Below are 15,042 nucleotides of genomic sequence, written 5' to 3'. Positions count from 1 at the left end.
TTGTACCAAAGGCCACAAACACTGTGAAAACTCCCTCAGGCCCACACAAGTGCTGACGAACAGGTGCACGGTAACCGTGAATATGTTGTAAACTGAAATTCCATGCAGTTCTCCTGTGTAGGTGTCAAGTTGTCCATTTCTATTTGTCTGGGTTGTTTTTAGTTTTAGTTTTGTTTTTATCATAATAGTTAAATAAAAAACTAAAGCAGTTCTTTAATGGGATTGTTCACCCAAACATGAAACTTTTTTTTATCATCATTTCTATTCACCCCCATGTCATTCCAAACCTGTATGGCTTTCTTTTGAAGATGTTTTGAAGAATGTTTCAACCTTTATTGTCCATGCAATGAACGTCAATGGGGTCCAAAACTGCACCCTATTGACTTTCACTGTATGGACAAAAAAAGAGAGAAGACTTTAATCCCTTTACGAAAATTCTGAATCAGCGCCTTGTGACCAAGAAGTGTTCTTCCTGTAAAAAAAAAAGGAAATGCTCTTGGGACAGTCTGCGATTGATGATAGCCTTAGTTAGCTTCAGGCTTGACACGCCAGATCTTCAGAGCTATAGGTAATTGGTTTCAGCATTAATATCCTTGTTCAAGTGCATTTTTTGATGACATAAAACATGAATCAGTTTTGTTGCTACACAGACCCTAATATGGTAGGAAAAAGGCATACAGAGTTGCTGTGAAACTCACAGCGAGCTGGAGTGTCTTCATGCATAATAATCCTGCTTGATGTTCTCCCAGTGGTGCTGGCAGAACCTCAAGAAAGGTCACACTGGCTAAAAATCTCAGAAATCCTGCTGGACTCCTGATTAATATGTGTGTCTATTCAGTAAACTCCACATTCTTAGTGCTAGTCCGTAAGATCCTGAATCCAGGGATGGCCATAATGCAGTGTGAGAGTGCTGGTATTGTATTGGATTGATAGGTTCGCTTTCCAAACTATGTTTGAGTTTCAGTTATTAAGAGGACGACTGTGATTCAGAATGGCTTGAGAAATGCTTTTATCAAAATTGGAGTGTTTGTCTCTTAGGCTCTGGTCTGGATGCGAGCACATTGCGAGCACACTGAATAAAAAAATAAATAAAAGTAGCCTACTTAGTACATCTGTGCAACATATGAATAAGGCTTTAGACCATGTCCTAACCAGACACAATGGGATAAGATTCCAGAGAGAAGCCATTTGTCTGCCCACACCAAATACGACACGACTACAAGACACGACAAAATCGCAAACAAAAATCACAGCCATTCGGAAGAGCATGTGGGCGGTTCCTTTATTGCAAATGCACTGTCTGCACTGGATAAGTACATGATCAAATTCTTAAATATTACACCATTTTAACATTATTAAAACAATCTTTGTCATACACACATTGTTTGTTCACATTGAGTTCACAGTTTGAACAGTTTCAAGTTTCTGAGGTGAATTATCACTTAAGTATGGCTAAAAAAGATCACTCAAACTGCTATTCAAACTTACATTAGACACTTTTAACATTAAGTAAAGGACATACCTGATATTATCATTAGCATGTTTTGCATGTTGTTGTTGTTGTTGTTCAGCTGCGACGTCACAGAAATAGAAACTATTTCTAAAATAGAATCGTCATGTATTGCCGTCTCGGCTGGTTAGGAGTTAGGACACAGTGTTAAAGTAAGTGACATACTCAAAGAGTATAGAAAAGTTCACACAGAGGAATAAACATTCTCCTTTCAGTTAAGTGATGGGATTTTAGACTTGACCAGACCACAAATGCCACTGCTATGTCTCTGAAGGGTTTGAGCAAACAGGAAGTGAGGGTTTTCTTGTCTGATCCTCTTTCCCTCTCCAGTGGTCCTCAAAGCCCTTGACTTTAAGAAGATTCCTTGATTTGTTTATGAAAAGAGACTGGGAAGGGAACCCCCCCCATTAAGATCTTTTTTTTTTATTTTTATATATTAGATATTTTATATAATATATATTTGTGTGTCTGTGTATATATACGTAACATATACACACACATATATATATAAGTATAAATGTGTGTGTGTGTGCATATACAGTATACACACACACACACACACAAATTATGTAAACAGACTTTTATGTTAGATGTGATTTTTATTATGATTAATAAATTGTACAGCCCTATTAAATAGTTAATGTATTAAAGTGTTTTATTTTCTAAGATCATGATAGCACATGTCATGCAAAGCCACATACTGTCATATTTTAAATATCTTCCTCCAAACGGTTTTGGATGGAATGTTGCAGGACGGTGCATTATTGCAGTGCCAACATGCATGAAATTTGTTTTGGAATGCGCTGTAATGCTTCTGGGTTGTTGGCAGGACATGTCAAATGTGACATTCTATACTTAATGAAGTATGATTTCACACAGCATTTTCTAATTCTTGGAATAATAGGCTATACATACAGTTTGTATGAACTCATATGAATTGAGTGACATAGTGACATGGAATTTTGTTTAAATATATTTATATAAAACCTTATATATAGGTTATACTATGTGTGTAATGAGAATTTAATTATAACCTAAAATATAAATATATTGCATAACTATATTAAAGTATTTATATTTTAGGTTATAATGTATTTTTACCTTTTACTTATTTACAAACCATCTGAATTGTAATATGATCCTTGAGGTGCATTGCTGTTTTAAAAAAAACCCAATATTATTTCTGTTATTGACAGAGAAAACAAAAATAAATTGTAAGATATTTACTTAAAGGGACAGTTCACCCAAAAATATTGTTCCAAATCTGTATGAAATTCTTTCTACTGCTGAACACAAAATAAGAAGAATCTCGGTAACCAGGAAAAAACCAACATTCTTCAAAATATCTTCTTTTGTGTTCAGCAGAAGAAAAAAACACACGAGGGTGAGTAAATGATGACAGATTTTTTTTTTTGAGTGAAATATCCTTTTAATGTGCTTAAAAATGTGAGGCCATTGTCTAGTAGTAGCCTATATTGTCTTTTCTACAGCACTGTATAAAATATTGTGAAGCCATTGACTGACTGTACTTCTACAGTGCAGAGTGACCCATAAACCTCTTAACCACCAGCTGGGGTTTAAACAGAAAGTCTTGGATTCATGAGGCTCCAGAAACTTGCCTGTACCCCAGCAGCTGATGATCCTCAGGATGATTGATAAATTGTGAGGGGATTTATGAAAGTGGAGAAGGAGATGATGCATTTATGATGGGTGTTAGCATGCCTTGGCTTGTTGAAGCGTTCTTGTATCTGAGGAATTAATGTGATTGTGTCAGTACCAGCATGATGTAGGTAAGATATGTGGGGAAAAGGGTCATAATGTGGGAATTTTTTGTAAATGTAACTAGAATGATTTACTGTAAGTTCATGGAACTTCATCATGTTCTGTGTTCAGATGTGTGAAGATGGTATGCAGGCTCCTATATTACCACTTTAAAAAATAACTAGGTTGTGTGATCATACAGATACAACATGAGATTATAAGATAACCACTTCTGAAGAGGAAAAAAAAGGAAGTGCACTGTTAAAAATGGCATTATACATTTTACAAGAAAATACTATTTAGTCTTTCTACTTAAAAAAAAAAAAAAATCATGTTTAATTAAACTTCTTACTTGCCGTCTCTGTAATTATTTGTGAAATTGTGAGTTTAGTTCTCTCTTTTTTGTAAGTTAAAAGTAATTTTTCTCCTTTGGAATTTGAGTGGGATTATTTTTTGCATTCGTGCAAACTTTCTTAAAGTCTTTTCCCTTACCCTAAGTTTTATTTTTATCAAGTTCTCAGACAGCGGCAGTATGGACTTTTTAGCATGTGGATGTAAATCCAAGTCAGCAGCAGTAGCGATAACTCTCTTGCTCAGAATGCAGAGTCAGTCGTACAACAGTACGCCTCCACTGAAAGCCACAACAGCTCTTCAAATGGCCAATACAAAAGTATTATTCATCCTCTGCCTCCCTCACCTCCTCGTTCACTTGTTGTTATCAGACTGAAGGCAGGCACTGGAGGAAATGAAGGTCTTATTGGACGACCGTTAATCAGTCTCCACAGAAAGAGAGATTGTTAGGAGATGCGGGTCAGACCAAGAAGGATGTGATGTCAAAATAATTTCTGTGTTTGACAGTCATAATCCTCTGTTGTTGACATTGTAATCTAGATAACAGAAAATGGATCAATCATAGCTGTTTTCTAATCTTATTGAGGATCCCGAAACTCACTACCGCTATTAGTTTGTGTGTGTGGTTATAGCAGGGGATATTCCACCTGGTGTTCATGTGTGTTGGTCTAGATGTCTCTCATTGAGAATCACTGTAAGATCACCGTTTGGACATGACTTTGTTAGCCTCTTCATCTGGCATTTACCTTATGGAGAGGTACTTACCATAAGCCACAATGTCATCAGTCATTTGTTTATGTCCAGTAGTTGTAGACAAATACTGTTCTTTTGCAACCAACTAGCATTTATTTAACAAATTCTGATGGTTCTTTGGCTTTTGAGTGTGACAATTGAATTGACAGGAGAGGTATTCTGTTTTTTTGCCTTGTGCATCATAAAAATTGTTTCAATTAGTGCTGCCCCGTAATAGTCGACTAAATGTTAGTCAATGAGAAGAGGCTTGGTTGACCAAATTTTGCATTGGTTGGTTGCTCGCTGAGAAAAAAAAAAAAAAAAACTCCACATCTAAAAGCAACTCCACGGCTGGTCCATGTGGTTATGTTGGCCGGGTGTTCCTTTCCAAGTGTTTGTGCAGAGCGTGGAAGGTAAATTAGTTTCCATCAACAGGTTCTTTCTGCCAAAACTCTTTATCATTGAAGCATGTTTTATTAGATTGTGCGCTTGTTTTAACCCTGTGAGAAACCTTTTTTATTTAGTTAACTTTTTTTGAAGAAATTAGCAGTTAAACCTAATAGTTTTAGAGTTGACATTTTTCTCATCATGAAATAGCCATGAAAGCTGGCATGGCGTTAAAAACAAACAATCTCTTACTCTCTATATGTTCAGAATAGGCATGCTGAACGTTTAAGCATGAAAATTACATTAAATATACATTGAATAATTGTATTTAATCAAATTTTGATCTTGTTTTTCTGATAAACACAGGAACTGCCATATGGTGTGATTGATCATATATTTTCCTTGATGACAGTGTTGTCAAAATTGCTCGCTTATCCCACCCAGAGTATTATATGACTTTTTTTTTTACTGTTGTAAATTACACTCAGAATTAATTAACAATTGATGTGGATAATGTAATAATTACATCTGAATATGAAAAACTAGGCCTAATACTTTGTAAACATTGTCACATTATGTTAAGTTTCATCAATTTTCACACTAATTATGGACCTCGGAAAAGTCGTAAGGCACGTGTTAGCTCTTGAAATATAATCTGTTCTTCCTAGTTGAATTTGTTTGCACATTTACAACGTACAGTTAATTTCTCATTCTGCAATGATCAGCACTTTAGTTAGCTAGTCAGACTGTGCATGATCTGTGCCCTCATGTGATTTTCTGTCTATTGCCCTGGTGTCACCATAACAGATGCAGTATCACCATAGTGATGTCATGCTGTGTGGTACACCGATAAACCTTAGTCAAGCTGGCCTTATCCATAACATTGTATGAGTAATAAATTGTGTGAGGAAATGAATCAGACACCTTAAGATAAGGTTCTGTCTGCTGACCGACTTCCTGAGAGAGTGTTATACTGATATCAGCTCTGAAAATAAGAGCACTAGATACCAGCATATATTTAAATGAAGCATCACAGGATTTCAGTAATACATCCAGATGTTAGTAGGAGTCTTACTAAGGGCTGGGCAATATATTTTAGTATATAATATAATCTAGTATCTGCATTTCAACCTTGTGACACCGTAAGTATTTTGAAGGGTGTTTTGTTTTCAATCAGAGCAATTAAACAGCCATTGTAGCTAAATAGTTTCAAAATGTAGCTTTTAGTTGCAATATTAACAATGCTCTTTAATTATATAAACTTTTTTTTTTTATATAACGTAATTATATCAGCAATTTATCATCCATCCCTAGTTCATACAATATTTTGTGGGTGTGTATGTTTTTTTTCCCTTTTTTTTCACATCAACGAAAGCAACAGCAATGAGCTGCATTTTATTTCCTCCTGAAGTGGTTTGAGTGATTGGATTTAAATCCATCTCGAAAGCGGTTCGGAGTGCATTTACACCAAGTCTTTTCAGATCAGAGCAAACACATGAAGTGATCAGGTGTAAAAACATCAACTGCTCCTTCACCATTATGTGTGTAGGATGCATATGGATGGCATGGCAATTAATGAAATATGAACGCCGACTTCCATAGCAACGCTCAGAGAGGAATTTAGGTTAAACTGCTCTTTAGAAGTGTATGTGGAAGCAGTCAAGTCTAGGTTTACTCTACAAAAACCAGTCATGCAAGCTGCCTGTCTCCAGCATTTCCCCTTACTCATATTCTCACTTGAACATCACAAACATGTTTGTTTCGATCTGTTATTTCAGCCGCGTAATAATAATATGTTGCGTTAAGTTGACCTGCGCTGAACATCATCTGTTTTCTTTGATGAGCTGTGCTGCTGTTCATCACTTAGCTTTGAAGCCACAAAGTTTTTCAAGATGAAATTCTTGATCAAGGGAAACTGAAATTCAGTTTTACAGCTTATATCTTGGCATTCTATTAAAGTCACCGGCTTAGTCTTAATAAATTGTGCCATGTTTTAAAAAAAGAGCTTTTTCTGTGTGTCTGAAAATCACTATGCTATCACATACTGTGGAATTATGTTATGAAATATTTGACAGCTTATACATGGATTAAGCAAATCCAAATGGATGTAAAAAGTTTTTTTTTTTATAGAAATGGTGCTTTTAAATTTGGCTTGAAATGGAAATTCACCCTATCAATTTCTAAAAGCAGTTTATCTATTTTATCTATTTTATTGTGAATGATTTTTTTAATTACTTTTTTTTTTAAACCTTGTAATGAAAATATCATAACTCGATCATTGACAGACTTCTCCAGTCATTTAGTCCGCTTAAGCCCCACCCTCTCCTACAATCAACGGCAACACTCTCAGAAAAAAAGGTACAAAAGCTGTCACTGTGGCGGTACCTTTTCAAAAGGTACACCTTTGTACCTAAAGAGTGCATATTAGTCCCTCAAAGGTACATATTGGTACCATATTAGTACCTAAATGTTACATATTAGTACCCTTTTGAAGGGTACTGTCCCAGTGACAGCTTTTGTACCTTTTTTTCTGAGAGTGAAGCTTGCATTCAGTTCTGCCTCCATCCAATCAATTAATAGAACCATCCGACCAACATTTTTATCTTAAAAAAAAAAACCTTTACATTTATAAAAAAAAACAAATAAAAAAAAAACCGGTCAAATTATTGCCCTGACAAAAATGCTTGACGTGTTTCCCCCCCAGCTTTAGTGATCCACAAATCTATTTTATAAAGCAGAAATGTACTGACATCGCATATTCATGTTCACATAAGAGTTCACTAAACTCTTATGTGTCCTGTTCATTTGTTTTAATTCACTTTGCACTTTTTGCACGATGCAATCAGTACAATAAAATAAATGTTTTGATAGACTTCTGTAGTCTGTACTGACTCCAGTGTGCGGCCAGCCACCTTCTTGCTCGTTCAAATAAATCCACACAATGTTGTCTTTGATTCTCAGTAGCCAAAAGCAAAACTCCACTCACATATCACATTATAGATAGTGATCAGATTTACCGTATGGAACATGATTTAGGAAAGTGGGAATTACCCTGAATCTGTGACTAAACACTGATTTAAGTCTTGAGATCAGGAGTCAGGACCAGTGTTTTAGATTTAAAACAAGCTTGAATTGAAGATCCTTTTAATAAAAACCAAATCATGAATCTTATGGAAAATGCTGTCAGAATGCAATTTCTAAGTTTCAAACATTCTTGCACTTTTCTAGAAGTTTTACTCAAGCATTATCTGAGGCTAAATCAAGTGATTTAGCTTTTGAAAGATGTTCCACCACTGTTCAAGTCAATGTTTTATGCTATTCATGGCCACATTGTTAAAATATGACCGGATCAGATTCATTAGTAACAGCTTGAAAGCTGGAAACTTCTGGAGTGCGTCTGTACTGGGTGTTTATCATTAAGAAACAAAGTGCAGGCGGTTTGCTGGAAAAGGGAGAGGCAGGAAGAGTGTGATGTCAGACAGGGAAGTGAACGGGAAACAGAACAAGGGGGTGGAGTGGGCTGCGAAGAGGGCGACGGCCTTCCCATTTCCTGGCAACCTCTCTATTTCTCTTTCTGCCAGTGTTGTGAGAGTATGATTAGGGGATGAAGACCACCACAGCTGGGACTGTGATTGTTCTTTCTACTACTCATTTACTTTGAAGAGTCTTTGAAGAGGAATACACACTCATTTTATACAGCATTCATCAGAAGACAACACCACAAAATGTACAGTGGATATGGAGGTACTCTGAGATTTATGAATAACAGTTTTGTGAGATATCATCTTGGTATTTGTCATGTGATATTGTCGACTTACAGCCTGAATGTTGGTGTTTGTTCTAAAGGGTGTTCTGGTTAGTCTGCAGTCAGGTGTGTTGTGACTATAGAATAATTTAAATGTTCATTGAATTCATTTATCTTTTTTTGGTTTATTGTAGAATGATGTAGAAAGATGTCCTTTTCTCTACGTATTGAAAGTCGCCAACATAAAAACATAAATAAACATAAATAAATTTAGTTTTGACTCACCAAGGACGCTGACAACCATAGCTAAAGCAAAGTGATAACGTATCACAAAAGTTGTTTCCTATTAAATGCTCTTCCGCAAAACACAAAATTGAGCTGAAAATAAATTTGATATAAATTCTTCTCAGTGGTGTGGTCAGCTGTAGAGAAGTGAAAGTAATCTGAAAAGAGACATGATATAGTTCATCATCACAACAGGAGTTGTGTATGTTTTCACAGTTAGTTGGTAGGGGAACAACGGTAGTTTTTATCATTGTCCAACACTTTTTCTGTCCAGATGTTTTTGGATTTTGTGGTGGGACCATTGTCCTCCTGGGACAGGCGTCCCACTGGGTTCCCATGTGATGGTTCTGCTGGAGCAAGAGAGAATAGAGACACTTAAAGTATGTTTACTTTGGGCTACGGTTCAGTGTGGCACCTCAGGGTCATCTTGAACAAACACACAGGGAGGTCCTTAAGTTTAGCCCTTAGGACTATACCTCTGGTTTACTTAAATCCTGGTAAAGCAGAAGCTCTAAACACTTGTTCAGATGATCCTCATAGTTTTAGACCTAAGGCCTGGCCAAATGTTGCAGAGACCTATTGAAAGTATTGGCTTATTATTAATGATATAGCTTAACTTTTGAGCTAATAAAAGGATGTGCAGTTGTAGAGGGAAGAAAAGGGATACAAAGTGAGTTTCTTGTTTCGGGCCTTCGCTCAGAGAATGGGAGGAAGGATACACCATGTGGGGCAAATGTTAAGGGCTAAGGGATTTCAAAAAGCCACATGACTATTATTAACTCTCAAGGTGCTTGTTGTCACATCCTGGTATTGAAGAAAGATTTCCACAGCAGCATTTCATTACAAAATATTGATAGATGATAGTGATAGACTGATATATTGGCCAGGCCAAGATTTTTCATGTTATTGGATGATAACTGTGGCCAAGTGGCCAAGTGGCCTAGTGTCATTTGTAAAATCTGCCAACAGCCTTGTTAATTGATTATGCAATTATATATATATATATATATATATATATATATATATATATATATATATATATATATATATATATATATATATATATATATATATATATATATATATATATATATAAAATATACACACTTACTACATACATTACATACAAATATATATGTATACAGTATGTAGGCTATTTATAATAGGCTATATGTGTAGGCTATGTGCTGTATTGTAAACTAACGAATCACAAAGGCTTCTGTCCTATCATATAGGCTATTTGTTATGTTATCATAAATATATTTACATATTGAATGGCCAAATTAATGTAGAATAAACATTAAGATATTTTTATTTTTATTTTAAATCATATTTAATGGCAGGATACTGATACTAGTACCTCTGTTAATTTTTTCCCCCACTTTCCTAGGATAAATTGAATATAGTCATTCAATATTATATTTAAAAGTTATCATTTCAAACATATTATTCAACATACATTTATTAAATAAAAAAATGTTAATCGATTCTTTATCTCAAATTCAATTAGTTCTTTTTAGCATTCAGTCCTTAAAATGGTATAGTGCTACTATATTAATCACATCTGATAATATATTTGTATAAATAATTTACACAGCTTTATTTTTTTGTTTTCCTCAAAGTGGAGGTCAGGTTACAGGGTTGTGAAGTGGGATAGGAAAGGTGCAGGACTGACCCCAGATATCACGCTGCGATGTTTTGGGAGCCGACTGATTATCTTTGCTTGTTCCCAAAGAGTTTTTTGGACACAGCTTTAGGTTTCTTACCCCTCTGACTATGTACTAGTGTTTGTTTGACGGACACCAGACTTTGGTAATCTCTGATATGAATGGAATGTGTCCGAGACAGCGAGGCTACTGGCTCCAACATAACGAATGTCCTATCATCACAGACTCTCTTAGTGAGAAAGCACTGGAAAGCTTTTATTTTACAGGTACTCACCCCAACCTTTCACAGTGTGTGGATAGAGCTCGAAAACGGTATGCATTCATAAAATACAGTCTGGTAAAGTGTCACATTAATTTGGATTGGTTGACAGAGTATGTAATGGTTGGATTCCAGTTGGTTTGTGTCAGAACAGGGGTGGGGAGGCCCCCAGGTTCTTTTTTGTTCTGGAATAGTCCTGGAGCAAATCCAGACCACCAGAACAATACAGTCAGCCACTCTGATCCACACGCTTTAGAAGAGCCTGAGCAGCTTTGATTATTGTGAAATTTGTTGAAATGCGGTTGGAGTGGTGGCTTCGGGTCCTGTTGGACAGGTGGGAACAAGACACAGAGCAACAATTGGGAGGATGAGGCTTTGATGGTGTTTATTTGTTCGTGAAAGGATCCGGTGTATGAAGGGAATGCAGTAAACATTTGATTCCCACACAAGTCACGGTGAAGACGGAGAATGTGTCACTTGCCTTGTTTACCTGGTCACACAAAAGAAGGAGGCCCGCTAGAAGGTGTGTGTCTCTGTGTGGTTGTGTTTGTGTTTGTTATGAGATTTGTCAAGGGAAATAATTTCTCTTTAATAACACTGATGTGATGTTCATTCTGATGCTATTGATTGAAGTGGGGCTTCTCTAGATTTTTTTAAATGGCAAATAATTATATATATTTTTTGTAGTCACTGTAATTGGCTAGAAATAAACTACACTGAAAAAAATTATTCATTGAATTTACTAAAAAATTTTATCGTAAGTGGTTGCACACAATTGCTTTTAGCTACATTTAAACAAATGCATTAAGTTGAACTTAATCAATTTTAGTTCAACTTAATGCATTTAAATGTAGCTAAAATCAGTTGTGTGCAACCACTTACGATACATTTTTTTTGTAAATTCAACAAATCATTTTTTTCAGTGTAATGTTATTTTGACTAGGCTATTCTAAGGATGACAAAGATTATTTTAAGGGATGTGCTAATATTAAAATTCTGTCCGACACAGATAAGCTAATAATTATTTATGTTGTGGTTGATAACTGATAAATGTCAGATATTAAAATTCTATTCTATTTTGTTTATGAATTAAAAATAAAAACGCGTGTATATGTATGTATTTTAAAATGTAGCATTAACATGACATTAATTTCAACGTAGCCTTTGTAAAAATGTAAAGCAAAACATTAAATGTGCAATTTTTTTTTTAAACGACTTGTATTACCAAGTCAACTAGCAGCAGCCGTATCATTTAATCGACTAGTCACGCACATCCCTACTGGTGACGTCATTTCGAGCAAAATCAGGCCAAGACAAAGTTCATTTGGAGTTTGTTCCAGGAGTGGACACTCATGGTAAACACCTTCGTACTTGGTTCATGGTGATTATAAAGCTCCGCCTTCTTCGACGTGCAATCTTCTCCAGTTCATTTCTTCTGTGCAGTCCGTCGAGGTCGGACGTCTGCGAGTAGACACATGAACACATCGGAGAGTCAACTTGTAGTTCTAATTCTAATCCTAATCAAAAGCAACTCTGACACAGTTTTTTCATGTTTAATACTGTAAAGCTGCTGCTTTAAAGAACTCTATTGTATAAAGTGCTATGTATAAATAAACGTGACGTGACTTGACCGGAGAGCTGAATCTCAAAGGTCATGTAAACATGTCCACATCACTATGATCAGATGTTTCCTAACTGCTATTTTCTCACCGCTGTTATTTTTGTTGTTTGTTTATTTTGTTACTGAAAGGAAAGCACCCAGCATAAATTTGCATATTCATTTAAACGTCACTCTCGTCAGTGCCGGGATGTTCGCTTACAGTTATACCTCTAGGACAGTAGATCTCCAGGAACAGGATTGGGCATCCCTGATGTAAATGAATTGTCTTATGTCAGTAAGAGAATAATAGAAACATAGAATAAATAGAGAGACATTGGGGTTATCTCTACTACTAGTAAGCTGCAGATGTTATTTTTCTTTCCTCCCTCTATCAGACGGTTGAATATCCTGCGGGAAATGAAAAAATTCCACTTCCCTCAGTGTTGAACCATTTCCCCTCCTCCACGCTTGGAAGCACGAAGGTCTTTATTTCCCATCAGCATCAACAGACCACACTCTTCACTGATCACCAGACAAACAAACTTTGAATAATTAAAATCTGAAATGCTTTTGAAATATTTACATCCTTGCTTTTCTCAGAAAACCCATTTTGTTATAGGTGGCTTGCTGATTGAGTTAATCATTTACCTCATAAAGCATTTTACATTGTAATTCAGAGAAGACGTATATCTTATTAAAACTAGGGAGTGCAAAGACCTCTTTTATATTCAGCTTTCCCAAAGAACAAAGCCATCAGAGCTCTCTTGAAAACCTGAATCCAGCCATTAATGCTTTGTCGCAGTAAGACGATCTGGAGTTTTCCTCTCTGTGGAGGTTTTAGGCTGGAGGGCAGAACATGTATCTGTACCCCAGCCGTGACGCTCTCTTGCTGGGCACAGTGCAAAGAATTCTCCCTTCAGCAACTCTGATGGCCTCTGAATGAATTGCACATATCTGAAATACTTTAGTCAGTCCAGAGAGTCACAGATGGGTCCTCATTAGTGCAGACTGAGGCATGTCAAGATGAAGATCTTCATTAAAGTGCAGAAGTTAGGCTTCAGTGTTGTTTCCTTCCTCTACTTTGAGTTTAAAATTAACTCTAGCTTCAGTTCCTCAATCCAGTGATGTACTGCTGTATCCAAGGCACTGCCCATCTTTGTTGACTAAAACGTGTGTGCTGACTGGCCCAGTTAGGGTCAGATTAAAATGCACTTGTGTTGATGTCACAGCTTAAATGATCTCATGGGCTCAGATATGCTGGCTCACACCTAAGACTTTCTCTAAAAGACTTCAAAGCCTGTTGCTCTTCTCTGGAAAGATTAAATCTTAATTCAATTTAAAACAAAACTAGCTGCATTCGACCTGCTCTCACAGAGCCATGGAGAAGTTGCTGCTGTTACATAACAGTGTGGTGTTTTGTGCTGAATAAGTGTTCTTTTGGGTGAGTTTGAATGAGTTGTTCTGAGCTTGTAACATACTACTGACTTTCCATTAGGCTGATAACTTCAGACTTCTGATAGAGATAAATGTGACTAATTTGTTTGCACTAGCAGTATATCTTTGTTAACCTATGCAGGTTTGTCTTTGGTCTAAGTGTCTTTCTATTTGTGTGCTTTTGTGTCTCTCCTGTCATGTTTCTTGCTCATTGTCCCAGCTGTGGGCTGAGTGGGTCCTTATGGTTCCTGTCCTGGCTAAAATCCTCAGTGATTGGTGTGGTGTTAAGTGTAATCTTGACTGCTCTGTCCTCCCACGTTTTGTCCACAGAGTGTTTTTATGGTGATGTCTGATAGGCCATGACAGGGTCAATGATATGAGCCCTCGCTGATTAAGGAACTCCACAAACAGCTAATCTAGAAACTTTTTATCTATGCTGAAGAGTATGATTGGTTTCTCTTTCTCTCTCTGTTTTCCAGCATGGCTCTCAGTCAGGGCTGGGTGACATAGCTAAAACATGAATAGATAGTATCAATTTAGAGTGATTATGCAAATCAATCATTGAAATGAAAGTAGCATGCATATCAGCAATAGATGCAATTGGTTACACTTTATTTTAAGGTGACGTAGTTACATTGTACTTACTAAAATAAGTACTGAGTAATATTAATTAACTACATGTACTTACTATAGAGTTAGGGTTTGGTTTAGGGTTAATTACTTGTAATTATGCATAATTTACTGTATCACCTTAAAATAAAGTTACCATAATCTGATATATATTAAGGGAATATATATATAATATATTCTCTGCCCAGGATTCATGTAAAGATTTATGATTAGCATTAGTCAGGGTGATCTATTTTAAACTTTTGAGGAATAGACCACCCAAAAATAAGAATTCTGTCTTCATTTTCTCATCCTCATTTGGTTCCAAACTTGTATGACTTTCTTCTGCAGAACACAAAAGATGATATTTTGAAAAATATTAGTAACCAGTTTTGGTTACCATTGACTTCCCTTGTATAGATTGACCAAAATTGACCCTCTTGATACTTGTTTCTGGTCTTATTAAACAATTCTTTGGTGAATATTAGTTTCAAATAAGAAAATCCTGTCTTTGTAATCTTTCTAAAAAATCTAATTTCTTCAAACATTGTCTTTGAAATAGCTTTTCTTTTCAGATGATGTCATCAGCACTCTTATTTTTCAGCTTGTCCCATCACACCATCTATCTAGCTGTGCTGCTTTTTATTCTCCAGTCAATTCCTGATGGATTTTTTGTTGTTGTTGTTGTTCTTGTTCAATGTC

General features: G+C 36.0%; 1 protein-coding gene across 6 annotated transcripts in view; it reads left to right on the top strand.

Annotated features, from left to right (window-relative positions):
- Nucleotides 1-15,042, top strand: part of ripor1 (RHO family interacting cell polarization regulator 1) — a 64,193-nt gene that overhangs the window by 22,945 nt on the left and 26,206 nt on the right. For 2 of the 6 annotated variants that reach the window (XM_079875114.1, XM_079875111.1), the window contains exon 1: nucleotides 8,321-8,485. The exons of the other annotated variants lie outside the window; for them this stretch is intronic. In XM_079875114.1, coding sequence (XP_079731240.1) covers nucleotides 8,467-8,485 — 19 coding nt within the window. In that variant the 5' untranslated portion in view covers nucleotides 8,321-8,466. Of the gene's footprint in view, nucleotides 1-8,320; nucleotides 8,486-15,042 lie in introns of those variants that run through there. 6 annotated transcript variants of the gene reach the window in all.

This window comes from Squalius cephalus (genome assembly GCF_949319135.1).
Source record: "Squalius cephalus genome assembly, chromosome: 6".
NCBI classification, from domain to species: domain Eukaryota; kingdom Metazoa; phylum Chordata; class Actinopteri; order Cypriniformes; family Leuciscidae; genus Squalius; species Squalius cephalus.
The sequence above is the reverse complement of the archived record's forward strand: the minus strand, read 5'-3'. Positions and strand labels throughout refer to the sequence as shown.